At 41.5% G+C, this 27242-nt stretch overlaps 1 protein-coding gene across 1 annotated transcript; it reads left to right on the top strand.

Moving 5' to 3' along the window:
* The first annotated feature begins 262 nt into the window (after positions 1-262).
* WIPF1 (WAS/WASL interacting protein family member 1) lies at positions 263-26971 on the top strand. The gene is made up of 7 exons (XM_052635624.1): positions 263-313; positions 4049-4178; positions 10900-11079; positions 13919-14689; positions 18804-19019; positions 19720-19833; positions 26835-26971. Exons 1-7 carry the CDS (start codon positions 263-265, stop codon positions 26888-26890), a joined length of 1518 nt encoding a protein of 505 aa, XP_052491584.1. The 3' UTR covers positions 26891-26971.
* The last annotated feature ends 271 nt before the right edge of the window (positions 26972-27242 follow it).

Here is a 27242-nt window from a genome sequence, read left to right on the forward strand (position 1 = left end):
TGGCGCTGGACTTTGCTCGCAGTATCTCCGGGCACTCTGGCTGAGAACCTTCTCCAGCTGCATCCTTCCAGAAGAGTAACATCCTAGCCATGTTGTGAAGGAATCCCGCCTCTTATAGAAACTCAGACTGTCCCTTTGAGGCGAAAGGGGAAGGAAGATTAGGGCAGAGAATTATTGAGACATCCATTATGTGACGGTGCTTTGTTTCTCTGTTTTGTTTTACAGATTTGTCAGCCAGACTGTTGAAAGCTAACTGTTCAAGATGCCCGTCCCACCCCCTCCAGCGCCCCCGCCACCGCCCACGTTTGCTCTGGTGAGTGGCTCTCCCCATCTATGATCCATGCGTGAAGCAAGCTAAACAGACTCGAACGTGGCACACATGTGTTAGTTTTCAGTGGGTTTATGTTCTGGCTTAAATATGAATGATATGGTAAGCCCTCCAGGTGCTGGAGTAAGCCAGACGCTGAGATACAGCAGAAAAAATGTTTTGTAGTCTAAAGTCTCATACAATGCATAGAACACATGCAGAATGTGGATTAGTTAGGTTTGCTCCACCTCGTCTATCAAGGGAGACATATCCTATTCATTCAAACATGCTGGCCCAGGAAAGGGTCACAGGACCAATTCTGCCCAGTTTGCCTTTTTTCTATTCAAATGGACTCAGCTTCCAGCCTTTACCATCTGGGCAGGATAGTCCAGAAACCCAGGTCTGCCCATCTATCTGAAAATGCATCCATTAATGTGTCCTCCAGACTCACTCATTTCTTTTTCTCTGCCTCTCCCCATCTTTCTTCCCACTCTGTTTTGGACAAATAAGCCCCATCTCCCACGCCATCCTCCCCCACACCCTTATTTTGCCCTTTAAGTCCATCCTCACCTTTCCCTGCGTACTTTCCGAAGGAATGTATTCTCTGGGCCCGTCCCGCCCCATGATGGACATGTCCTGGAAGTTAGTGCACCCTCTTCCAGGAAGCCTCTTCCAATCAGCCCTCCATGCAGTAATCGGAAAGGCTCCCAGACGTACCCCCTAGCATGCGATGCCTTCACTCTTCACTCGGGGAAACTGAAGCTCAGAGAGAGTCTTTTGCCCAGGCTTCCAGGCTTCTTTCTAGCCCGTCTCAGGCTGGACCCTAGTTGGGAGAACAGACCATTAATTAGCTCATTGCTATTCCAAGTGTAATCCTCCAACTCCTGGTTACAGTCCCCCCAAAATAAAGACAGAAATTTAGAGTAATTTAGAGCAATCTGATAATGGTGTTGTGTCTATTTCTTCTAAGATTGTATTTTGTGTGTCTTTTTAAAACTAATTCTTGTGTCTAATAATTCATTGTTATTTTACAAAATATCGGTCCATGATGGATTGGAAATGTTTTTCTTAAAAATTCACCCTTCCCTAAAATGAGTTTGAAAAGCTCTGATCTGGTGAACATAGAAGAACTAGCTTTTATTTCCCAAAAACTATAGTTGTGTACTACTGCTGGGTAGTTCATGCCTTGATTAAAAAAAAAAAAAATGCTCATGTGTTTATTTTAATGTGTATTTGAAAAATTATAACTAGCACACTCAGGGTTTAATAGTGAGTTATCAATAAAATTTGAGGCAGAACAGGAGGCCAAGGAAGGTTGCTGACCCAAAACCATGAAGAAAACCAACATGGACATGTTATTAACCCTCTTTGCTGCTGCTGCTAAGTCACTTCAGCTGTGTCCAACTCTGTGCGACCCCAGAGACGGCAACCCAGCAGGTTCCCCCATCCCTGGGATTCTCCAGGCAAGAACACTGGAGTGGGTTGCCATTTCCTTGTCCAATGCATGAAAGTGAAAAGCGAAAGTGAAGTCGCTCAGTCATGTCCGACTCCTAGTGACCCCATGGACTGCAGCCTACCAGGCTCCTCCATCCATGGGATTTGCCAGGCAAGAGCACTGGAGTGGGGTGCCATTGCCTTCTCCGATTAACCCTCTTTAGGCCTCAGGTTTTTTATCTTTAGGTTCAAGACAATAGGTAATTCAGAAAGCTCTTTCCAAGATGTCCAAGGCATGGTTAAGTTATAAAAACAAGCTTCAGCAATAGAGGGTGATCCCATTAGCAAAAGTGAACTGTATATGCAAAGAGCCTTTCTGGAACTGACTGCCGAGAAGCTCTTAACAGGCTTGCTTCAGAGGAGGGTTGGATGGAGGTCAGTAGGCAAAGGGCATTTTATCTATTTTTTTTAACTGAGATATAATTGACATACAACATTGTGTAAGTTTAAGGTGTACAGCATGTTGAATCGATAGTTATGTATTACAATATAACTGCCACTGTTGTTTTAGCTAATGCCTCTATTACATAATTATTATTTCTTTTTTGTGGTGAGAACATTTAAGTTCTAACAGCTTTGAAGTGCATAATGCAGCGCTGTTAACTTTAATAACTATGGTTTACAGTTAGATCTCCAGAGCTTAGTCATCTTTTAGTTGCAAGTTTGCACTCTTTAATGTCTTCCTAATTTGGGGAAGAGGCATTCAGGACCCCATGTTCATCCTTCTGTCAGGTTCTTGGGCTCTGGAGCCAGGCTGCCAGGCTTTTAATCTGAGCTCCTTCTCTTAGGAGCTGGGTGACCCGAGCGATGATTTAACTTCCCTGTGCCTTAGTTTCCTTAACTCTATAAACTCACAGAGTTGATGAGGACTGAATGAACTAATATACAGAAAATGCTAAAAATGATTCCTGATCCATAGTAAAAGCTATGCAAATGTTAGCTGTTATTATCGTGAGGAAGTAATACCTTAATTATTTTAAGACCCTTTCAGCTTAACACAGAGATTTCTGTTTAACCTGCTTCAGTGTTTTCTGAGCTCTCCCTCTGCCTCTAACTATAATAAACAGCTGGGTCAGGTATCAAGCTACACTTGCCCAGGTTTACTCCCTGTGGCCTTTCCTGGCACATCTGAAGTCAGAGCCTTTCAGAGTCCCTCGAAGGACTCTCAGGCCTGCCAGAAGCACCTCTGGGTTTGGGGAAGACGACTCTGCCTGGACCAGGCCAGACCAAGCCAGTTTCCAAGTGTGACAGACACAGGCACACGCCTACTTCTGAGTCCATTTGCTGGGCTCTTATTGTCCCTGCTCCCCAAAAGAATTCTGGAAAAACAAGATAGTAATTTCACAGTAAGGAGCTATCCCAAAAATTCTGAAATCATAGAAAATACCCAAAGGTTTTAAAGTAGCACCTTTGTCTACTGTGCAACCTCTGTGAGGTAAGCTTTCAAAAGGATTCAGTTAACTATATTTAATATCCTGTAATAAACCATAGTGGAAAAGAATTAACAAACAAACAATTTGTAAAAAGGGATTACACATGAGGAACCCCTTAGGCCAGAAGGATGTAAAGGGAGTTTGGGAGGTAAAGGAAATGTTGTGTATCTTGATGGCTACACGATTGTATATGTTTGCCAGAATTCACATGACTTTACACTAAAAGAGCGATTTTACTATACCTGAAATGTAAAAACTATATGTATTATACCTCCAATCTGCCTTAAATTAAAAAGAAAAAATTATCTGGCAATGAAACCAGAGGGAATTATTTTCTAAAATTTTGGTGCATTAAAAAATACACCTGACCCTTTTTACTAAAGGCACTTGTCCCCTTGCACCAGCTTAGTTCCAAAAGACAAGAAAGAGAATATATTCTTCAGAGAACATTCTAGAGGATGAAGCCTCGCAGTATCCTGCAGATTCCTCTCAGACTTAAAATTCCCTTCTCGTCTCTAGCCACCCAACCCTGGCTCTGTCAGTTACTGCCAGATTGTGGTCTGAATTTTCAGAGACTTTGATCAGGGACTGACTCTTCCTGCATGAAAAATGAATGTAATTTATTGCTGCATCTGCTCCCAAATGTCTGGATCTTGAAAAGAATGACATCGGGTCTAAAACTTGTGGAGAATTTACAGCCTATTGCCAAGAACCTTAATAACAAGCTTCCAATACTCTAGCTGTTCCCATTGAGTGCTGTAGTACATGATGTTAATTCAGAAGATGAATACGTGTTTGCATGGTTTCCTTTCAGGCCAATACAGAAAAGCCTTCCTTGAGTAAGTCAGAGCAGGCTGGGAGAAATGCTCTGCTCTCTGACATCAGCAAAGGAAAGAAACTAAAGAAGACAGTCACCAATGACAGAAGTGCACCAATATTGGACAGTAAGTAAAAAAAAGTTATTTTCCACGGAGATAGTGGTTTATGACCTAACAATCAACCCTACCCTTCCCACCAAAAAAGTTTTGTGTGTGTGTGGTTTTTTTTTTTTTTCTGGTTAACAACAGCTGTGAAGCTAGCAGAATAAGGGACTGTATCATTCATTGTAGGCCATGGCTCTGGCCTGGGTTCCCTCTAATGCTGCAGGAAGCCAGTATAATAATTCTTTGTCCAAGACACACACAGCAGTGATTCTCTGAATTATTCACAACACTTTACAACACTTTCTGGAAATTAACCCCTTGCCTTACCACAGAGCAAAAGGCAGCATGAAATATGTAAAGAGCCCTAGTCTTGGAATCAAAGGATGTAGATTTAAGCGCTGACCATCTTCAACCCTTTGTCTCCATTTGTAAAATGGAGATAATAGCTGTTTCACTGCCCACACATGTTTGTTGTGAGCATCAAATGAGACAATGCTTGAGAGTGTTATGTTGCCCAGAATGTATAATTCACGTGTACAGATATGATTATTAGGAGGTTGGAGAGAGAGGAAATGAGATCACAACTTTGCTTATATCCATCATAAATCCGAGCTACTTTCTGGAACAAGATAGGATATGTATAAACAAACAAGCACCTACCATACAGGGCTACTTATTAACATTTACAACAGAATGAAACATTACAGATGACTAGAATCTACCAGAAGTTAATTATCAGGCCTCAAGACTATCTCCTTGCACTCCTAGACATTTCCATTGCCAGCCAGCTATGCCCAGAATTTGTACTAGACTATGGATCCCACTTGGACTCAACAGAAAATAGACTGCCCAAAAATCACCAGAGGGAACTTTGTAGACAAGGGAATAATGATGTAGGATTTTAGCCAACTGGAGGATTAGAAGAGCTTTAGGAAGAGTTTCTAGGAAAAGTGTCTAATGAGTAGAAGAGAAAGATGAGAATTATGAGATGTGAAAGTGAAAGTCACTCAGTCGTGCCTGACTCTCTGCCACCCCATGGACTGTACAGTCCAGGGAATTCTCCAGGCCAGAATACTGGATTGGGTAGCTGTTCCCTGCTCTGGGGGATCTTCCCAACCCCGGGATCAAACTCAGGTCTCCCGCACTGCAGGTGGATTCTTTACCAGCTGAGCCACCAGGGAAGCCCAAGAAAACTGGAGTGGGTAGCCTGCCCCTTCTCCAGCAGATCTTCTCAACCTGGGAATTGAACTGGGGTCTTCCTGCATTGCAGGCAGATTATTTATCAGCTGAGCTACCAGGGAATCCTAATGGGTAGAAGAGAAAGATGAGAGTTAGGTGAGAACACTGGTGTGGGAAGAAGGTAGAAAGAGGAGTGTCATGACAAAGGCTTTTGAGTGCTGCTCTGTTACTGGGCAGGGTGGTACAGATCAGAATGTACCACACCTCAGTGGAACTAGGGGGTCTTTGACTTTCAACACTCTTACCTATAATGGGTCAAAATGCCCACAAAATGGTATGGTTATTGTATAATCAGTCCCTTAGTGTTCCTTATCTTTGTCACGAGGTTCTCCCAGGGGCTTGCCCAGCCTGGGCAGTTCTGTCTGGGGAGCCTACATCCAATGCCATTTAATCGTGGTGCCTGCTGTGGGGCTAGAGGAACTCCGTCTGCAAACTGCCAACCTCCAGAACAGAGCCCAATGGTTCTCTCACTATGAGAGGGAGCGCAGACTCTGGAGACGTGAATTCCCTAGATGTTGAAGGAGAATGGACAGTCTGGGGCCTAGTTCTGAATCCACTAGTGGAAATTCATTATATTCTTCAAGATACACTTCTCTCATTAAAATGGAAATAAGGGTTGGTTCTCCCTTTCAGCTGCTGAGTGATGTTTAAGAATGCACTGTGCTTTGTGGACACCAGATGCAACCAATGCATGCCCTTGTTGTCCATGAACTTAGTTAGACACTAATACTGTTGTCTCAAGCACTTTACAAGTGGCAAAGTTCATCCATGGTTTTGTATCGTTTGCAGGTAGAACCTCCCTGGGCTCTATGTTAAAATGTTGACCATGGTTATGCATGTTGAGGTCAGCCTTGTCCTCAAGGTCAGCAATTTAATTTAATGCTAGCAAAATGACCTGGAGCCAGTTAGCTAACCTCAACTAGTTTAGTTTCCCTATCTGAAAGCAGCACAAATGCTGCAAGTTAAGAATGCTAATGTATGATGTCTGTTAGAACAGGACATCATTCTCTTTGAATGTTCAATTCCAGGTAAAGGTGTCCTATGAACTGTAGTATTCCAAAATGTATCCTTCATCAGTGAATAACATCTGAATGACAAGGACATTATTCATATTACTGGCAATAATTAAAATTAGTAAAAATTTTAAATTTTATATGGAAGCAATTTTACGCACACTTCCAGAAACTTATTCTAATTTGATATATTTTATTATGTGAAGTAATTCTTGAGAGCTCATTATCAGATTGTTTGTTCTATTAGCAGAGTTCCCATCAGTATCCCAGAAAGTCTTACACCTAGAAAAGGTACAGAGCCAACACAGACTTACAATAAATCTAATCTAGAAAAAAAGAAAACATCAGTGAATAAAACAGAACTCAGAAAGCAGATTAAATAAATGATTCAAAGCAGATTTTCTAAAATTAAGGAAGCTACAATGAAGTTATATGCTAAAACATTTTGAAATCTTAAATAAATTTTTTAAGAAAAGTACAGATTTACCAGAAATCACTCATGAAGCCTCAATGAACAAGGGAAAAGTTGAAAACTTTATCAAATTACTTTTTCTCTACAAAGCTTTAGAGCCAGATAATTTTTATCAGAAAATTCAGATTTTAAGACATAGCTAATTCAAACACTATATAAATCATCCCTAAACATAGACAGGAAAGCTACCTGATATGTGTAATGAGACTAACATGATCCTAGTATCAAAACATGACAAAGGCAGCTGTGTATCAATGTATCAGGGGACATGTGGCAATGCCTAATGGCATCTTTAGTTATTACAACTTGAGGGAGGGGTTCCTACTGACATCTAGTGGGCAGAGGCCAGGGATGCTGTAAACATTTACAGAGAATAACAACAGAGAACCCACAACAAAGAATTATCTGACCCAAAATGTCAGTAGTTCCAAGGTTAAGAAACCTTACTACGTATAGACCACTTATGATCATAGATGAAAGGCCACATATGATCACTGACTAAAAAACCCAAAGACTCTAGTTCAGTAGTATACAGTATTAAAAGTAATAATTTTATAATTTACCAAGACCAGGGTTTATCTCATTTTTAATGTTAGAAAGCCTATATATCCATGATACCAAATAAGGAAAACTATATAATGATCTCAGTTCAGTTCAGTTGCTCAGTTGTGTCCGACTCTTTGCAACCCCATGAATCGCAGCACACCAGGCCTCCCTGTCCATCACCATCTCCCAGAGTTCACTCAAACTCACGTCTATCGAGTCAGTGATGCCATCCAGCCATCTCATCCTCTGTTGTTCCCTCTTCCTCCTGCCCCCAATCCCTCCCAGCATCAGTCTTTTCCAATGAGTCAACTCTTCACGTGAGGTGGCCAAAGTACTGGAGTTTCAGCTTTAGCATCCTTCCAAAGAACACCCAGGACTGATCTCCTTTAGAATGGACTGGTTGGATCTCCTTGCAGTCCAAGGGACTCTCAAGAGTCTTCTCCAACACCACAGTTCAAAAGCATCAATTCTTTGGCGCTCAGCCTTCTTCACAATCCAACTCTCACATCCATACATGACCACTGGAAAAACCATAGCCTTGACTTAGTCGGCAAAGTCGGCAAAGTAATGTCTCTGCTTTTGAATATGCTATCTAGGTTGGTCATAACTTTTCTTCTAAGGGGTTACCATCTTTTAATTTCATGGCTGCAGTCACCATCTGCAGTGATTTTGGAGCACAGAAAAATAAAGTCTGACACTGTTTCCACTGTTTCCCCATCTATCTCCCATGAAGTGATGGGACCCGATGCCATGATCTTCGTTTTCTGAATGTTGAGCTTTAAGCCAACTTTTTCACTCTCCACTTTCACTTTCATCAAGAGGCTTTTTAGTTCCTCTTCACTTTCTGCCATAAGGGTGCTGTCATCTGCATATCTGCCATAAGGGTGGTGTCATCTGCATATCTGAGGTGATTGATATTTCTCCCGGCAATCTTGATTCCAGCTTGTGCTTCTTCCATAAGGGTGGTGTCATCTGCATATCTGAGGTGATTGATATTTCTCCCGGCAATCTTGATTCCAGCTTGTGCTTCTTCCAGCCCAGCATTTCTCATGATGTACTCTGCATATAAGTTAAATAAGCAGGGTGACAATAAACAGCCTTGACGTACTGCTTTTCCTATTTGGAACCAGTCTGTTGTTCCATGTGCAGTTCTAACTGTTGCTTCCTGACCTGCACATAGGTTTCTCAAGAGGCAGGTCAGGTGGTCTGGTATTCCCATCTCAGTAAATCCTAAATAGGCATTTGATAAAATTCCATGCTATAAAAATAGTCTTAAAAACCCAGAGTAGAATGATCCTTGCTAACTATGAATATTTAGAAGAAAAAAAGTTATTTCAAACCAACAGTGAATATGTAACTTTGAAACATTACAGTAATTCTCATTAAAAGCAAAATATTATTTACTCAGTTTTATAGTACTAGTGACATTAATAATTTACTTTTAAGATAAATATATAATGTGTATTTATTCTTTATAATTATTTTAAAATAAATCATCTTTAAATTAATGAAACATTAATAACATTATTATGGAAACTCAGTCATCAAAGTAATTTCTTATGTAAAAGAGAAATAAGATATACAACTGTTAGAAAAGAGGAGGTAAAACCTTTATGATCTGCAGACCATTTGTCTATTAGAAAAGCCAAAGTGAAAGTGGTAGTCACTCGGCTGTGTCTGACTCTTTGTGACCCCATGGACTGTGCCCACCAGACTTCTCTGTCCCTGGGATTCTCCAGGTAAGAATACTGGAGTGGGTTGCCATTCCCTTCTCCAGGAGGTCTTCTTGATCCAGGAATTGAACCCAGGTCTCCTGCATTGCAGGCAGAATCTTTACCATTTGAGCCACCAGAGAAGCTCAGAAAATCCAAGGTAAAAAATTAATAAGTTTTAATTTTGAAAATGCAAAGTGATTTATTAGATATCAAATGAAATTTCCTGATGCCAATAATAAGCATATCCAAACTACAGTAGCAAAAACATTCATCATTTCAACAAAAATGTATATGAAGTAACCCTGAAAGAAGTATGGGTGACTCTCATTATGAAAATTATAAAGTTTTACTGAATGAATCAGAACACATGGGAAAACATAGCATGTTTCCATAAAGTCTAAATATCATAAAAGTGTCAGTTCTCTCAGATTATTTTGTAGATATCATGTAATATTTATCAAAGACTCAACAAAGTTTTCCAGGGGTAGAACTTTAAACAGTACTTAGCCTCATAAAACATACATATATAAATTGGTAAGAGATAGTTTTTTAAAGAGGGTAAAATCATGGCTCTAATATGGATATAAAATAAACATATATCAAATATTTTATATAGCTCATTAATTTAATGAGGGAACCAATATGATACTATCAATTCAAAGGAGAATTATAAGTACCACACGTATGCAGGCAGGTGAGTGTTGAAATGAATTTGCAAATAGGTGTAAAATAGGTCAATAATCAGTTGAATTACACTGAACACAGCTAATATGCATTTCTGTGAACAAATACGCATTATTTTCAGTTTTCTACAACTTACAGAGTTATAGACTACCTCAAAGGCAATGGGAAATGACCCAGAAGGCTAACTGGATACTTGGTAATCCTTTTCTTTTCTTCTTCTTTTCCCTTTTTGTTGGTCTGCCCATTTCAGAATCTTTCACAATTTTTTTTTTGGCAACAAATGCAAACTAAAACAATCTTTACATTGTCTCAAGTTGCAAAGAATTTTTAAAATGTTAAAGTCTACTGTTGCTTTTTATGATATTAAAAAATTGAAATCAACCTGAAAGGCCATCAAATAAGTAAATGGTTAAATAAATTACAGCACATTCATGTTCTAAAACACAATGCAATCCTTTAAACTCATGCTTTCAGAGAATATTTAATAACATGGGAAATGCTAACAATATTGAGTGAAAAAAGCAGACTAAAAACTATGTAGTGAATTTGGTCTTAATTTTAAGAAAAAAAGTATATCCAGTGAAAAAACTGGCAGGGGAAAAAACATACAAAAACAGCAGGTATTTCCATGAAGCAGAATTATGGGATATTTTACTTTCTTCTATTTTTACCTGTTCCTTTCTTCTCACCTTTTATTGCATCTTCTCCTCCCTTAACACATTCTTTCTTTTAAGATACTTTTATCTGCCAAATCTTCTGATACAGAGCAAATAGATATTATTAATTCATATGGCAGTGAGCCACGTGGAGGAAAGACATTATCTATTACGGATTCTTCCACCACAGGGCTTGAGATAGCCCTGGAGTAGAAAGAACCCTCTTCTGCTTTTCTGACTGGAGACAGGGTGAGTCCTTAAAATCCTACCCTTTAATGAAATCCCAGTTGTCCACCATGGGCTTAGGGTCAGCCAGCTTCCTGCTGTATCATTATTGTTTACCTGGGCCAGGACTGGTGAAGTTCTCCGGCAGTGTCTTCATACATGTGAAAAGAATGTGTCTTCTTCCTTCTACAGAACCTAAAGGAGCTGCTGGTGGTGGTGGTGGTGGCGGCAGCTATGGCGGAGGTGGCGGCGGCTATGGCGGAGGTGGCGGCGGAGGTGGTGGAAGTTTTGGAGGAGGTGGACCACCCGGTTTGGGAGGACTGTTCCAGGCTGGAATGCCGAAGCTGAGATCCACAGCCAACAGGGAGAATGGTAAAGAGCATTTTCTTCCCTTAGTAACAGAAGACTAAGGCACAATCTGGCGGTTTGAGATTTGGCCTCCCCTCTAAGGCTCTATGCCCTTTAAAACATTTTAGATTGCTTGAAACGCTAACACCGTTTTATAAGAGGGACTCTCTTTAGCATCGTTTTTTCTTTTTAAATCAGGATCAGACAGCTCCATCGAGCTGTTAAATATTTGCCCAGTGTCCTTGGGGAAACTTGTACTTTTTTGTACTTTTCTAAAGGGTGAGCTAGATTGGAAAGAAAAGGAAGGAGCAAATGAGAGTAAAATCATGGAAACTCTGTCTGGTGACATGGCAGATTCAGCTTTCTTTGTGAGGTAGTCTGACCTAGCTGTCTAGTGGAGTAAATACTTGTGAGTCTCTTTTCAAACACACAGTGGAGCATGTCATATAGAATATAATTACATATCTCACAAAAATCTAAAAGGGCATTTTGCCTGGCAGACATTTGCCATTTCAGGGCCAGCGATTCTAGTATTCTCTGCAGGAAGCCATGGAAATGGGTCCTATAGGAACGTCTGTGAACAGAATGGCAGAAAGAAAAGCTGAACCTGGTCATGCCTAAATTAAAAACCTTACAGAGTGCGTGAGGCTCTTCCCTGATTGTGACAGAAACTCAAGAAAGTTTTCCATGAAATTTTATTTTTTAATGTTTACTGTGCTAGAAGAATTTTATTTTTAATTCTATGGTCTTTTAAAATGTCACTGGGAAATTCTCACATTCACATGAAAATAAAGGCACTGAATCCTCAGAGTTAGCTGACTATGTTAGTTTTGGATTGTCAAAATCTAGAGGGAGACTCACTAATATAAGAGATTTTATCTTGCTAGGCCTGCATTTAAAATTTGTATATTTAAAACCTACTGAAAGGTTTTGAGGCAGCAGACATATGCATACGTTCAGTACTCTAATAGTAAGTGAGGAAATTTAGGCAAGAGACAACTGGAAGTAAAATAATTAAATGAAGATGGAATTGAAGTTAGTGCACAAAATGGTGTACCAGAAGTATATACTTTCACAGCATACAATTTGCATATTGGGTCCTACATGTAGATGTAGCTATGGATAATAACTGTACCTTTAGGGCTTCCCTGGTAGCTCAGTGGGTAAAGAATCCACCTGCAGTGCAGGAGACCCTGGTTCAATTTCTGGGTCGGGAATATCGCTCGGAGAAGGGAAAGGCTACCCACTCCAGTATTCTGGCCTGGAGAATTCCCTGGACTGTATAGTCCATGGGTTGCAAAGAGTCTGACACAACCGAGCGACTTTCACTTTCTTTCACTTTCATCCAAACTTTGAAGATAAAACTTATCACAAGTTGGTGACATAGAAACATACCACACAGCCAAGGAAAATATAGCTAATTTCTAGTGCTAAAGTCAAAACAAAAAATTCTCTCTAGAGTTCACATTACTCCACTGTATAAATCCAGCCAAATGTTTCTCATTGGTCTTTTGGGTGAAATCTGAACTCCTTTTGGCCTACAAGGCTCTTAATCACCCGGCTTCTGCTGACCACTCAGGCTGCATTTGACAGTGTTCTCCTCTGTGCTCACTGTGTCCCTGGCATATGAGCCTTGGTTTTTTAACTTAAGCTTACTTCCACCTCAGGGTCTCTGTACCTGCTGACACTCCAACTGAAGCACCTCTCTTCCTCCTTTCCATGGCTGGCCTTAGCTCAAATGTCACATCCCCAGAGGAGCCATCCCCAGCCATGTCCACCTATCCTGGCCTCTCTAGCACTCTTCATGTCATCAGCCTATTTTAGTTTATTTTTAGTACTTATAATGATCTGAAAATATTTATGTTTACCGGGTTTTTGTTCATCTCCATAAGAACATAAACTACAAGAGAACTGGATTGTTTCTATTTTGTTTACTCCTCCGCCTCTAGCATCTAGAATAATGGTTGGTTTATAGTATAGCAGGTACTCAATAAATAATTGGTGCATGTTTAAACTGGTAGGAGTTTCCAGGCTAAGCATTTTTTGAAGAATGAGTTTGGGTTGCGAGAGACTCTGCAGTAGTGATTTGAATTTTTCCATAACTTTGGTTCCTCTTTAGTTCTGCCCTTTGCTGAACCAAAGCAGTCAAACATTATTTATGTAGTAGGGTGGTTCTGTCCTATATTATTGAAGTGGAACGACCTATTAGGGAAAAAACTGTATAATTGCCTACTTGTTTCCAGATTAAGACCACTTCCTGGTGTCAGCTCTTTCAATTAAACTTTAACAGCTTCTTTTTTCCTTTGCAGTTTCTTATTTCAGCCATAATTTTTCCATTATATTTTTCCCATCCTCTCTTGCACATTTCTTTACAAAGGGGCTAGGTAAGCCCTGCCATATAGAAACTTATATTGGGATAACTTCACCTAAGATGGCTAAATTATTTTTCAAACATGAGATACAGGGTTGGGGGACTGGGATAGTGATGGGGAGAAAAGAAAATCCTTAGCAGAAACCACCAAAAGCAGTCCCATTCTGTTCTTGACCTCTTGTAATGAACAGTGATCTCTCCAGAACTCTTACCAACATCATCCTGGTTTTTGTCCATCCAGAATTCCCAGAGAGTGCTCCAGAATCCCTTTGAAAGCTGATGGGTTGTAGAATCTGGGACTAGAAGAAAAACAGAGAGCTGTGATCTATTCCTCTGCCTCCAGGAAGGACACACTGAAGCCCCATTTATATAAATCATAGTTGCCGATAGTTTACAGCATCTGGGAAAGGGCTTCCAGTAGCTGGCAATATACTCTAGTTCTCTGATTTCCTTTCAGGTTCCTAACTTTCCGGCTTTTTTCCTGTTCTTCAGATTCCGGAGGAAGCCGACCTCCAATCTTGCCACCAGGAGGAAGAGCCACATCCGCCAAACCGTTCACACCCCCAAGCGGCCCAGGGAGGTTCCCTGTGCCTCCTGCAGGCCACAGAAGCGGACCCCCAGATCCTCAGAGGAACCGAATGCCTCCCCCGAGACCCGAAGTGGGCGCAAAGCCTGATATCATCCCCCCTCCAGTGCCTAATACTCCAAGACCCAGTCAGTCGAGTCTGCACAGCCGGGGGACCCCCCTAGTGCCGGGGGCTCCCCGGCAGCCCAGTCCTGGGCTGACCCCTCCCCCTTTCCCCGGAAACCGCGGTGCTGCTTTCGGAGGAGGCTCCATCCGTCACACCCCCTCAGGCTCCTCCACGCCTTTCCCCACTAGGCCTCCCCTGCCTCCTACTCCGAGCAGGGCCTTGGATGACAAGCCCCCTCCTCCGCCTCCTCCGGTGGGCAACAGGCCCTCCATCCACAGGGAGTCTGTGCCGCCGCCTCCCCCTCAGAACAGCAAGCCCCCGGTGCCGTCCACCCCGCGGCCTTCCTCCTCCTCGCAGGCCCCGCCGCCTCCGCCCCCCAGCCGGCCGGGCCCTCCTCCGCTGCCCCCAGTGTCCAGCGGCAGTGGCGACGAAATCCCGAGGCTCCCGCAGAGGAACTTGTCCCTGTCGTCGTCGGCGCCTCCCTTACCTTCACCAGGACGGTCAGGCCCTCTTCCGCCCCCGCCCGCTGAGAGACCCCCTCCTCCGGTGAGGGACCCACCGGGCAGATCAGGTATGGCCAGACCCGACCGCGGTGAGCCGCTCCCCTGCCTCCCAGCCAGACCACACGTCACCAGCAAGCTCAGGGGAGGGGAGCCCGACCAGGGCTTCAGTGAACCCTCAGACCGCTCTGACCTTTGAAGACACATAGCCCATGTGATTTCCTCTTGACCGCCCCTAAACCTCTGAGGAGAGCGCAGGCCAATATTTCTGTCCATGTTTTAAGTGAGGTGACTGAGTAACTAATGAAGTGAAATGATCCCAAGTGAGTTAAATTAAGAATAGGCAACTCACCTTCCATCTGAGGCTCTGCCTTCTCTCCTGGAAGGGAATTTCTGCTGTCTTAATGGGAACTAAATTCCCATCTCCAGCAGGAGGGCCCATTATTCCAAGAAGGGCAGTTGTTTAAGAGCAGTGAACTTCTGTAGTACATCTCTTCATTGGTCAAGCTTTGAGGCCACTTCCATGCTCAGTAAAGACACATAGTAGAGTCCATTTTCGGAGAAGGCAATGGCACCCCACTCCAGTGCTCTTGCCTGGAAAATCCCATGGATGGAGGAGCCTGGTGGGCTGCAGTCCATGGGGTCCCTAGGAGTCGGACACACCTGAGCGACTTCTCTTTCACTTTTCACTTTCATGCATTGGAGAAAGAAATGGCAACCCACTCCAGTATTCTTGCCAGGAGAATCTCAGGGACGGGGGAGCCTGGTGGGCTGCTGTCTCTGGGGTCGCACAGAGTCGGACACGACTGAAGCGACTTAGCAGCAGCAGCAGCAGCAGAGTCCATTCTGCTATCTGTTCATATCTTGGGCACAGAGATCCCTTGGAGAGTTAGATAAAGGTATAAGGCCTATAAGGCCTTCTTTTCTCCATAAAAATGCTCATAAGCATAAACTCAATTTGCCTGCTGTTTCATAGGTTGAGGACCTACTGAAGTCCATCTGTGCCCACACCCAGGGTGGAGAAACCTGGATCTAAGGGCAGAACCTTCACAGTATATGAGGAGTTTGTATCTCTCTCCTACTTGTGATAGGTGCTTTTATGTTTTCTGTTGGTTATTGACAGATTCAAAACAATTATCTCATTTCTAAATTTAACCATTTGGAAATGGGGTACTTTTTTCTCTGTGAGAAGATGACTTTTCATGCTCTGACGTCAAGAACCTAATAAACACCATTTTTTCACCAGTAATCCTCAAATTTGACCGCATACTGGAATCACCTGGTGAGCTTTAAAATTGATGATACCTGGGTTTGTACCCCAGGGTTTCTTGTTTCATTTGTCTGGTTTGAAAACTGGGCACCAGGATATGAGGGAGCTCCCCAGTGACTGTAAGGTGTCACAAAGTTTGAGAACCACTCCTTCAAACCACTTTGCCAGGGAGAGTCAGCTACAGATACAAAAAGTGGCTAGTCTGTTCAATCTAGACACTGTGTCATCTCATTACAGATGCTTCAGTGAACAAATAAGAACAACAGTCAGATTAATGAAGTGTGTTGTTTTCTCATTATCCAAAACCCCCAACGTGGTTGAGGAAATATTTTCTTCTACCAAATGACTGAATCAACAGATTAAATATTCCCCAAAGTAGGATAGGCAGTGATATATATTTGTTTTTTCTTTCAATTACATAAGTCATACCTATTTATTATAGAAATGTATGAAAGAATAAAAGGAAATAAAAATCGTGTGTAATTCTGCCATCACCAACATTTAGATGTAACATTTTTTAGGTACCCTGTCTTTTTTAAATGCATGTATATAAAAGTTTGCAAAATCAGTATCACACTACATACATTGTTGGCTAATTTTCTCTAACAATATCTCACTAACATTTTCTTGATATTATTAACTGTTCTTTTACAACCTGACTTTTAATGGCTGCATAATATTAAATCCCACATGAGTACCTTGGCTTATTTATTAGTCATGTGATCATACAGGCCATCTCTAGAGTTTTGCTATTGCAGATAATGCAGGGATACATTCTTAGAGCTAAATATTTGTGCACACCTCTGTGTATTTCTTTTGGAAAATTTTCTAGGAATGGAATTTCTAGGACAATGGATATGCGTAGCAAACTATGGATTTCATAGGTATTGCCAAATAGGCCTCTAAAAATTCCCACCAATTTACGTTTCCACGGGGAACCTATGAGAAGTCATCAAGGGCCATCTATATTTTCAGAGGAGGTTTGGCTTCATTGTTGAGGGAGTGCTTTAGAATTTGACAGAATGGAGTCATATCCTATTCTTCCACTCACTAGCCTCCTGACTTGAGGTCTTTAATCTTCCAATATCTCTGAGGCCTTGCCTGCTATCCTGACACTCCTCAGGGTTATCACCAGAATTAAATGAGACAAGTGTATAGAGTAGTTTTCTTATTTCCCTGCATGTAGTTCAGTTCAGTTGCTCAGTCTTGTCTGACTCTTTGCGACCCCATGGACTGCAGCACATCAAGACTTCCTGTCCATCTCCAACTCCTGGAGTTTATTCAAACTCATGTCTATTGAGTCAGTGATGCCATCCAACCATCTCGTCCTCTGACGTCCCCTTCTCCTCCTGCCTTCAGTCTTTCCTAGCATCAGGGTCTTTTCAGATGAGTCAGTTCTTCACCTCAGGTGGCCAAAGTATTGGAGTTGCAGCTTCAGCATCAGTCTTCCAATGAATATTCAGGACTGATTTCCTTTAAGATGGACTTGTTGGATCTCCTTGCAGTCCAAGGAACTCCCAAGAGTCAGTGATCATTTTTTTATGCTGCCAACAGGAAATAGAAATCTGTTTTCTTTTCTGTTATGCTTGCCTAGGTTTGTAGCTAGGGGCTAAAAGGTTGGGCAGTTAGGAACATGAACAGTTACTTTTAAAGAGAGATACTGGGGTTGCTGAGGTTGCGCAGTACCAGGCCCCATAGTATTGGAAGTCTAGTTTGCACGTAGTGACAGTATGAGGTAGTACTACCACTGCTTTTAAACCCACAGCATATGAGTCACTTCTTCCTGCAATGAATCTATTTATACTGACTGGGACTCCAGCTTTGAGAAGCAGATGGGGCAATAAATAAACCCTGCCAGGTGGGGCACTGAAGACTCCTTGAAATGAACCAGTGCTGGGTGTGCCTCCCACCTCCATTAAGGATCTGAGCCAAGACTTCCAGGCAGGAATATCTTCCATGGGTGGGTCATTCAGTATAAGGTCCTCTAGTTGGATTTTGACTCTGTAGTTAACAAAAGATATTTATAGTTATAGCACCATAAGATGTTGTGTTTATAGAAAATGTCAGCATCATGCTAGTGGAACACAGTGCTGAAAATCAGGCATAACTACTAAGGCCATTTTGATTTGCATGAGAAATGGTCAAGTTCCTTTTATATGCGTTTTGACTATTTCTGGCAACAGTGCAGTGAGAAAGGTGCTCTTTTGTAGACAGGAAATCAAGTTCCATAGGATAATCAGCCTGTGTGGGGTCAGTGTCCTGCAGTAGCATTGATAACCATGCGCATTGATTAGCTGACTGTCACTCCCTGTGTTAATCTGCCTCCCCAGATTAAGAGGAAGAACCAAGAAGGAACTCCTGCTCATCTCAGGATGACTGAAATTTGGTTTCCTGATCCCTCTTCTGTCTGGAAATAGATCATAAGCATCACAGAAACATGCTTGTATAATTAGCAGTAATACTCTGCATTTAAAAAGTTAATTCCTCTGGAGACCTAAAATAAGTTCATAACTATCTTGTTTTTAAAACATTTACTTAATAAGTAGTATGTCACAGAAACTAGTTCAATAGCTGTTTATAAGGAATTTTAAATGTTTTTAAAGTACACAGTTGTCAGTATAAACAAATGACTACCTGTTCTCAACTACATCATCTCCAATCTCAGTACTGACTCAAAGCCAAATAGCCAGTTAGCCGTCAGTGTGCATTTGTTCCACATGTGTGTACATTTGTGCATTTCTGTGTTTATATGTGCCTCATTTCTTGGCTGAAGCTCCTAGGAAGTCTCCACCATTTCTCTATTTTCTCAAGTAAAAGGGCATGTATCCAGCAGGCACTCAGTAACTGCATGTTGATGATAATAGTAACATAGTATGTAAGGTATAGCACTAAATGTCATTTTTCTTTGGCTCCAGGCCCTCTCCCACCACCTCCTCCAATGAACAGAAATGGCAGCACATCTCGGGCCCTGCCTGCCACCCCTCAGTTGCCGTCCAGGAGTGGAATAGATTCTAGTCCCAGAAGTGGGCCCCGGCCTCCTCTTCCTCCCGAAAGGCCTGGCACTGGGGCACCTCCCCCACCTCCACCATCAACATCAATTAGAAATGGCTTCCAAGATTCTCCATGTGAAGGTAAGATGTGGTCCCAGCTCCTGGGAAGCTATAATGGGGCAGCAGTTGAGTGGCAGGTGTGTTTGTATGTTTGCATGAACATTTCTTGTTTGTGTGACCTCCATTGTTACCACATTGCACAGCACTAATCTAAGCATTCTAGGGCCCACTATGATTTCAAATGAAAAACAGTTATCACCTTTTTCTTGCAAAAAGGCAGATCATTATTCTCTGTTCCTTGTTTGAGTCTCATTTTGGCTAACTTTCCAAAGATTCTAGAATTCTGAAAAGAACCATTTTTGTAGCTTGCTTTCTTATTACCTACCTTTCTGAACAGTTTGCTATGGGTTTGAGGCCTAATGGCCTGCAGGTATTGAGCAGCTTATCCCTACCATTGTTATCAGTTACTCTTTCCACTAGTGGAGGAATAATTAAGAAAAGTATCCCAAACCCCCGCCCCCATCTCCTGAGAGGAACTGGCTGAGTCCTAGTCACTCTAGTTAAAGTCACTTGGATCTGTCTTTGGTTTGATTTGCAGACCAGTACATTTTATCACTGTGGTAATCAGTGACATTGGTAGCATTTTGGGGCTTTCTCTAAACTTCTAGATGTAAAACCAGATATGATCTCTGCTATTCTATTTCATTCTGTGTCTTTCATTATATTAGTCTTCAGAGCAGATTGTCTGTTACTGAAGATACTGTTTGTTTCTCTCCCTCAGATGAGTGGGAAAGCAGATTCTACTTCCATCCGATTTCTGATTTGCCACCTCCAGAGCCATATGTACCAACAACCAAAAGTTATCCCAGTAAACTGGCGAGAAATGAAAGCCGGAGTGAGTATTTCTACAAGGGCTTTTAGATGGCTTCATACTTGAGTAGCCTGGGTCATACGCAACTGAGGATTGTGTAGGAAATCCAGGTCTCTGGTCTGAAGTGGGGAGATTTCAGAGAAATTACTCCTGGATTTGGAACCATTTAAATTCTAGTAAACTTTCCTACATTCACTGAGGAAAATGGAGACATCCAGAATGCATATGAGAAGCGATTATTTTAATGTGTCATTATAAGTTCAAAATACCTTTAGTTTGCCAGTATGTTAAATTTTATTATTTTGCTTATTTGGACAATCTTTCCCCATTTTGATCTTCCTAAATATGGCACAGTTAGAATCTCTTCTACTCCTACTAGTTTTGAGACTGGCAGAATGTCTTATTAGTTATTTTAAAAACTCACTGTAACTATTTTGATCTTTTAAATATAAATTTACAGAGCATTACATGAAAATTTTAAGTATGCCTATAATCTCTGTACGTGACAGATATTTTCATTTTACCAGGTTCTCTTTAATTTTTATCTATCTAATTCTGATTATATAGTTACAGAATATGGGTTTTGGGTGATGGAGGCAATGGCACCCCACTCCAGTACTCTTGCCTGGAAAATCCCATGGACGGAGGAGTCTGGTAGGCTGCAGTCCATGGGGTTGCTAAGAGTCGGATACGACTGAGCGACTTCACTTTCACTTTTCACTTTCCTGCATTGGAGAAGGAAATGGCAACCCACTCCAGTGTTCTTGCCTGGAGAATCCCAGGGACGGGGGAGCCTGGTGGGCTGCCGTCTATGGAGTTGCACAGAGTCGGACATGACTGAAGTGACTTAGTAGCAGTTAAGTAAATACTTCCCTATTTTATCCCGTGGTTTTTATTTTATAGGATTCCATTAAGTCAGCATATAATAATTTAGTTTACCATTATTGGACATTTAGATTTTTCTTTAACAAAAAATGTATACAGCTAAGGAAGAATTAGCATGAAATATACATATATCTTTGATGGGGCTCTGTCTTATAACAATGTTAACTTCAGAACCAAACTCCCAAGCCACAAATGGTGGAGAAAAAGTGTATGAGCATGTCAAACAGCTGTCACATATCCCTAGCCTTGTGCTCACTGTCCAGCAGAGCTCCTTCACATACTCTGAGCCTACTGACTCTTTCTTAATACATAGTTCTTAATTTTGGTTTGGTTGGTTCCCAGCCTTAGAGCAGATTAGTATCAGCTGAAGTCAAGGTTGGTTAGAAGCAAAATCACTGACTTTGGGGAGATGATAGGTGGCAGTCTTGGGTCAAAGGAGGAGCTAGGGACACAGCTGTGCTAGGTATCACCAGACAATACCAGATACGTCTGCTGCTGCTGCTGCTGCTGCTGCTGCTGCTGCTAAGTCACTTCAGTCATGTCCGACTCTGTGTGACCCCATAGACGGCAGCCCACCAGGCTCCCCCGTCCCTGGGATTCTCCAGGCAAGAACACTGGTGTGGGTTGCCATTTCCTTCTCCAATGCATGAAAGGGAAAAGTGAAAGTGAAGTCACTCAGTCGTGTCCGACTCTTAGCAACCCCATGGACTGCAGCCTACCAGGCTCCTCCGTCCATGGGATTTTCCAGGCAAGAGTACTGGAGTGGGGTGCCATTGCCTTCTCCGCCAGATACATCTAGTGGGTTATTAAAAATGGACAAATTTTGTCTTGTGCCTCTGTTGAAGAACTCAAAGAATTAGAAAATATTTTAGAAAATTTTCCCTAAGAAAAAATGCCAAAAGTAAACAGAATATTTTACTGAAAAGACCAGTTTAAGTCCTAGAAAAAGTTATGTGGAATACTGAATTCTAGATAATGCCTAATAAAAGAGGCATAACTGTAATCAAATTATCATGCAGGAGTTGGTGGTTGAAATTTTTGGCAAAAAAGTCTTCACGTGTGACAAATATTCTTGAGTTTGCTCTCTCCTCACCCCACCTTATCTGTGCTATTTATATATTTAAGTCAGTAACAGAACCATCCTCCCCAGCCCCTCTAGATTTTTAATTTAATAGCTGAACACATTCCTTCCCCCAGCCTCCTGTCTTCATGACTATCTGCAACTTGAGGACTGGAACTATGTCCCTGCTCACTACTGCATCTTCCGCAAGTGGCACAGAGCTTGAAATACAGCAGGCATTTAAAAATATGTCTTAAACTGGTGAATTAATTTCACCAATTTTTCAAAAAAATGTTCTTGTACCTTTAATATTTCTAGCATTAGGCATGTTTAATATTTTATAATATAACTGATCATATCTCTAACACAAAGTGCCGTGGAGTGGTTTTACCCTGCTCCTGAACCTGCCTCTGCCTCCAAGCAGAGCTGCCCTGGTAGGGCACCCAGACAGCCCTAAATAGCACAACCTACTTGCAGCTCTGCACAAGGCCAGCCCTCGATGTGCTAACCATTTGTGGTGTTATCAATTGATGGTCAGGGCTTCGTGACAGATGGCTGGCTTACATCTAGGCAGTCTTTCTTCAGGTCCCTGCCCAAAAAAAAGACCTGATTGGGATAGAAAGAGGAAGAGGTGAGGTAATAGACTGCCAGTGTTTTCCTCTAACTCCTCCCCTTGGTCAGAGATTTGTCCTAACTCAGAAATCCCTCAGTGGGCTATTTTGGTTTCTGTCAGAAAAGTAGCTGCCTGCTGAGGAATCTGTCAGTGCCAGCCCACCTGAGTCTAAAAACAGTGGCCATAGCAGACCTACCTAGTTGACACGAGTCCCTGATTGACCTTCTCACAGCATCTGAGCACCTGGCTATATGCCTGACACCTGTAAGATCCTCAAAAAAAATGTGCATGGGACAAATGAACTTTTTAGTTCTGAATGGATTTTAAACCAAGTTATGGTGTGCTAATAGCCCACAGATATGCATAGTTTTTAAAACAACACCATCAAAAAATAAATAAATAAATAAAATAAAACAACACCATCAAGACAGAGAAGAGACAACCCATGAAATGAGATAAAATATTTGCAAATCATATACTGATGAAAGATTAATATCTAGAATATATAAAGAATTCCTACACCTCAACAACAAACCCCAATTTTTAAAATGAGTTGAATATTTGAATAGATATTTCTTGAAAGAAGATATACAGATTACTAATAAGCACATGAAAAGATGTTCAACATCACTAATCATTCAGTTCAGTTCAGTCTCTCAGTTGCATCCGACTCTTTGTGACCCCATGGACTGCAGCATGCCAGGCTTCCCTGTCCATCACCAACTCCCGGAGCTTACCCAAACTCATGTCCATAGAGTCAGTGATGCCAACCAACCATCTCATCCTCTGTCGTCCCCTTCTCCTCCTGCCTTCAATCTTTCCCAGCATCAGGGTCTTTTCCAGTGAGTCAGTTCTTCGCATCAGGTGGCCAGAGTATTGGAGTTCCAGCTTTAACATCAGTCCTTCCAATAAATATTCAGGACTGATTTCCTTTAGGATTGATTGATTTGATCTCCTTGCAGTCCAAGGGACTCTCAAGAGTCTTCTCCAACACCACAGTTTAAAGCATCAGTTCTTCGGTGGTCAGCTTTCTTTATAGTCCAACTCTCCCATCCATACATGACTACTGGAAAAATCATAGCTTTGACTAGACAGACCTTTGTTGGCAAAGTAATATCTCTGCTTTTTAATTTGCTGTATAGGTTGGTCATAGCTTTTCTTCCAAGGAGCAAACATCTTTTAATTTCATGGCTGCAGTTAACCATCTGCAGTGACTTTGGAGCCCCCCAAAATAAAGTCTCTCACTGTTTCCGTGATTTCCCCATCTATTTGCCATGAAGTGATAGGACCAGATGCCATGATCTTACTTTTCTGAATGTTGAGTTTTACGCCAACTTTTTCACTCTCCTCTTTCACATTCATCAAGAGGCTCTTAGTTCTTCATTTTCTGCCATAAGGGTGGTGTCATCTGCATATCTGAGGTTATTGATATTTCTCCCGGCACTCTTGATTCCAGCTTGTGCTTCATCCAACCCAGCATTTCTCATGATGTACTCTGCATATAAGTTAAATAAGCAGGATAACAATATACAGCTTTGACATACTCCTTTCCCAATTTGGAACCAGTCTGTTATTCCATGTCCAGTTCTAACTGTTGTTTCTTGACCTGCACACAGATTTCCCAGGAGGCAGGTCTGGTAGTCTGGTATTCCCATCTCTTTCAGAATTTTCCAGAGTTTGTTATGATCTACACAGTCAAAGGCTTAGGCATAGTCAATTAAGCAGAAATAGATGTTTTTCTGGAACTCTCTTGCTTATTCTATGATCCAGTGGCTGTTGGAAATTTGATCTCTGGTTGAACATCTAAATCCAGCTTGAACATCTGGAAGTTCACAGTTCGTATATTGCTGAAGCCTGGCTTGGAGAATTTTGAGCACTACTTTACTAGCATGTGAAATGAGTGCATTTGAGCATTCTTTGGCATTGCCTTTCTTTGGGATTGGAATGAAAACTGACCTTTTCCAGTCCTGTGGTCACTACTGAGTATTCCAAATTTGCTGGCATATTGAATGCAGCACTTTCACAGCATCATGTTTTAGGATTTGAAATAGCTCAACTGGAATTCCATCACCTCCACTAGCTTTGTTCACAGTGATGCTTCCTAAGGCCCACTTGACTTCAAATACCAGGATGTCTGGCTATAGATGAGTGATCACACCATCATGGTTATCTGGGTCATGAAGATCTTTTTTGTATAGTTCTTCTGTGTATTCTTGCCACCTCTTCTTAACATCTTCTGCTTCTGTTCGGTCCGTACCATTTCTGTTGTTTATTGTGCCCATCTTTGCATGAAATGTTCCCTTGGTATCTCTAATTTTCTTGAAGAGCTCTCTAGTCTTTCCCATTCTATAATTTTTCCTCTGTTTCTTTGCATTGCTCACTTATGAAGACTTTCCTATCTCTCCTTGCTATTCTTTGGAACTTTGCATTCAAATGGGTATATTGTTCCTTTTCTCCTTTGCCTTTTGCTCTTCTTCTTTTCTCAGCTATTTGTAAGGCCTCCTCAAACAACCTTTTGCCTTTTTGCATTTCTTTTTCTTGGTGATGGTCTTGATCACTGCCTTCTGTACAATGTCACGGACCTCATCCATAGTTCTTCAGGCATTCTATCATATCTAATCTCTTGAATCTATTTGTCACTTCCACTGTATAATTGTAAGGGATTTGATTTAGGTCATAACTGAATGGTCTAGTGGTTTTCCCTACTTTCTTCAATTTAAGTCTGAATTTGGCAATAAGGAGTTCATAATCTGAGCCACAGTTAGGTCCCGGTCTTGTTTCTGCTGACTGTATAGAGCTTCTCCATCTTTTGCTGCAAAGAATATAATCAGTCTGATTTCAGGATTGACCATCTGGTGATGTCCATGTGTAGAGTCTTCTCTTGTGTTGTTGAAAGAGGGTGTTTGCTATGACCAGTGCATTCTCTTGGCAAAACTCTATTAGCCTTTGCCCTGCTTCGTTTTATACTCCAAGGCCAAATTTGCCTGTTACTCCAGGTATCTCTTGACTTCCTACTTTTGCATTCTAGTCCCCTATAATGAAAAGGACATCTTTTTTGGGTGTTAGTTCTAGAAAGTCTTGTAGGTCTTCATAGAGCTGTGAGTTCTAGAAAATCTTGTATGTCTTCGTAGAGCTGTTCAACTTCAGCTTCTTCAGCATTACTGGTTGGAGTATAGACTTGGATTACTGTGATATTGAATGGTTTGCCTTGGAAATGAACAGAGATCATTCTGTCATATTTGAGATTGCATCCAAATACTGCATTTCAGACTCTCTTGTTGACTATGATGGCTATTCCATTTCTTCTAAGGGATTCTTGCCCACAGTAGTAGATATAATGGTCACCTGAGTTAAATTCACCCATTCCAGTCCATTTTAGTTCACTGATTCCTAAAATGTTGACGTTCACTCTTGCCATCTCTTGTTTGACCACTTCCAATTTACCTTGATTCATGGACCTAACATTCCACGTTCCTATGCAGTGTTGCTCTTGACAGCATCGGACTTTATTTCCGTCATCAATCATATCCACAGCTGGGTGTTGCTTTTGCTTTGGCTCCATCCCTTCATTCTTTCTGGAGTTATTTCTCCACTGATCTCCAGTAGCATATTGGGCACATACAGACCTGGGGAGTTCATCTTTCAGTGTCCTATCTTTTTGCCTTTTCATACTGTTCATGGGGTTATCATGGCAAGAATACTGAAGTAAAACTTTTTGGGGGGGGATCCAACATTCTCCTGTCAATGGTTATTTAGCAGCGAGTTGTTATTTTGGAGCTCTTGGCAGGAGAAGATGAGCGCACGTCTGTCTACTCCACCATCTTGGCGTCATCCCACCACTAACCGTTAAGAAAACACAAATCAAAGTACAGTGAAATACACTTTACATTCATTAGGACGGCTGCTATCAAAAAAGCAGTATTTAGAAATGGAGAAGATAACTGAATGTCCAACAAAAGGGAACTGATTAGATTAACTATAGTATACTTCTATAATAAAATGTAATGTCATTAATAATTGTATTTATAAAGAATGACTGAAAAATGTTCAAATGATCCTGCTTTTGGAAGGAAAAAGAACAGATATACACATAATGTTATAGGTTCTCTCCAGGTGGTACAAGCATTAATGAATTTTTGTTTTGTTTTTCTCATCCATATTTTCTCAATCTATAATATATATATGTATAATTACATATACTAAGTTTGTGATGAGAAAAAAAAATGTAATTTTTAAAGAACTTTAACTTCCCACAAGTTTAGTGGGAGGTCCTCCTTCTCTAGTAAAATTTGTTCAGGTCTTTACCCGCTTCTCCCTTTCATTTCTCACACGTGTGCACTCGTTGTTTACAGCCTTGATCATGGGTAAGCGGTGGGTAGTGGGTACTTTTGCAGCCATTCTTGAGTTTTACAGTGCCAACATAAGTTTTCTAACCAAAATTTGTATTTTGTCTAATTTTTCATCAAGGTGGATCTAACCGAAGAGAGAGGGGTGCTCCGCCCCTGCCTCCCATCCCGAGGTGATCCTCGCCTGCTCTTCTACACTCACGCCCCAGAGCTCCTTCTGTCATTGCTGTCCAAGTCGCGCACCCTCCTCCTCTGTCCTCCCTTGTTCCTTTCCTAATGGCAATAGAGAAGAAGGGAGGTGGTGTGGAAATGTGTGTGTGTAGGGTGCGTATGCAGTAAAGGTATGCACCTCGCTTTTTATATTGTGTATATCCTTAAAGCTATTGCTTGCTTCAGCTACAGCCTGTTGGCTGCTTTGGGGATCAACAGGCTTTTGTGACAAGTAGGCAGCGATGAAATTGTGTCCCAGCTTTCAACCAACCAAATTCAAACGTTCACTGCTTTTTTGCTACAAAGCACAATATTAAGG

This window comes from Budorcas taxicolor, chromosome 2, assembly GCF_023091745.1.
Source record: "Budorcas taxicolor isolate Tak-1 chromosome 2, Takin1.1, whole genome shotgun sequence".
Lineage (NCBI taxonomy): Eukaryota > Metazoa > Chordata > Mammalia > Artiodactyla > Bovidae > Budorcas > Budorcas taxicolor.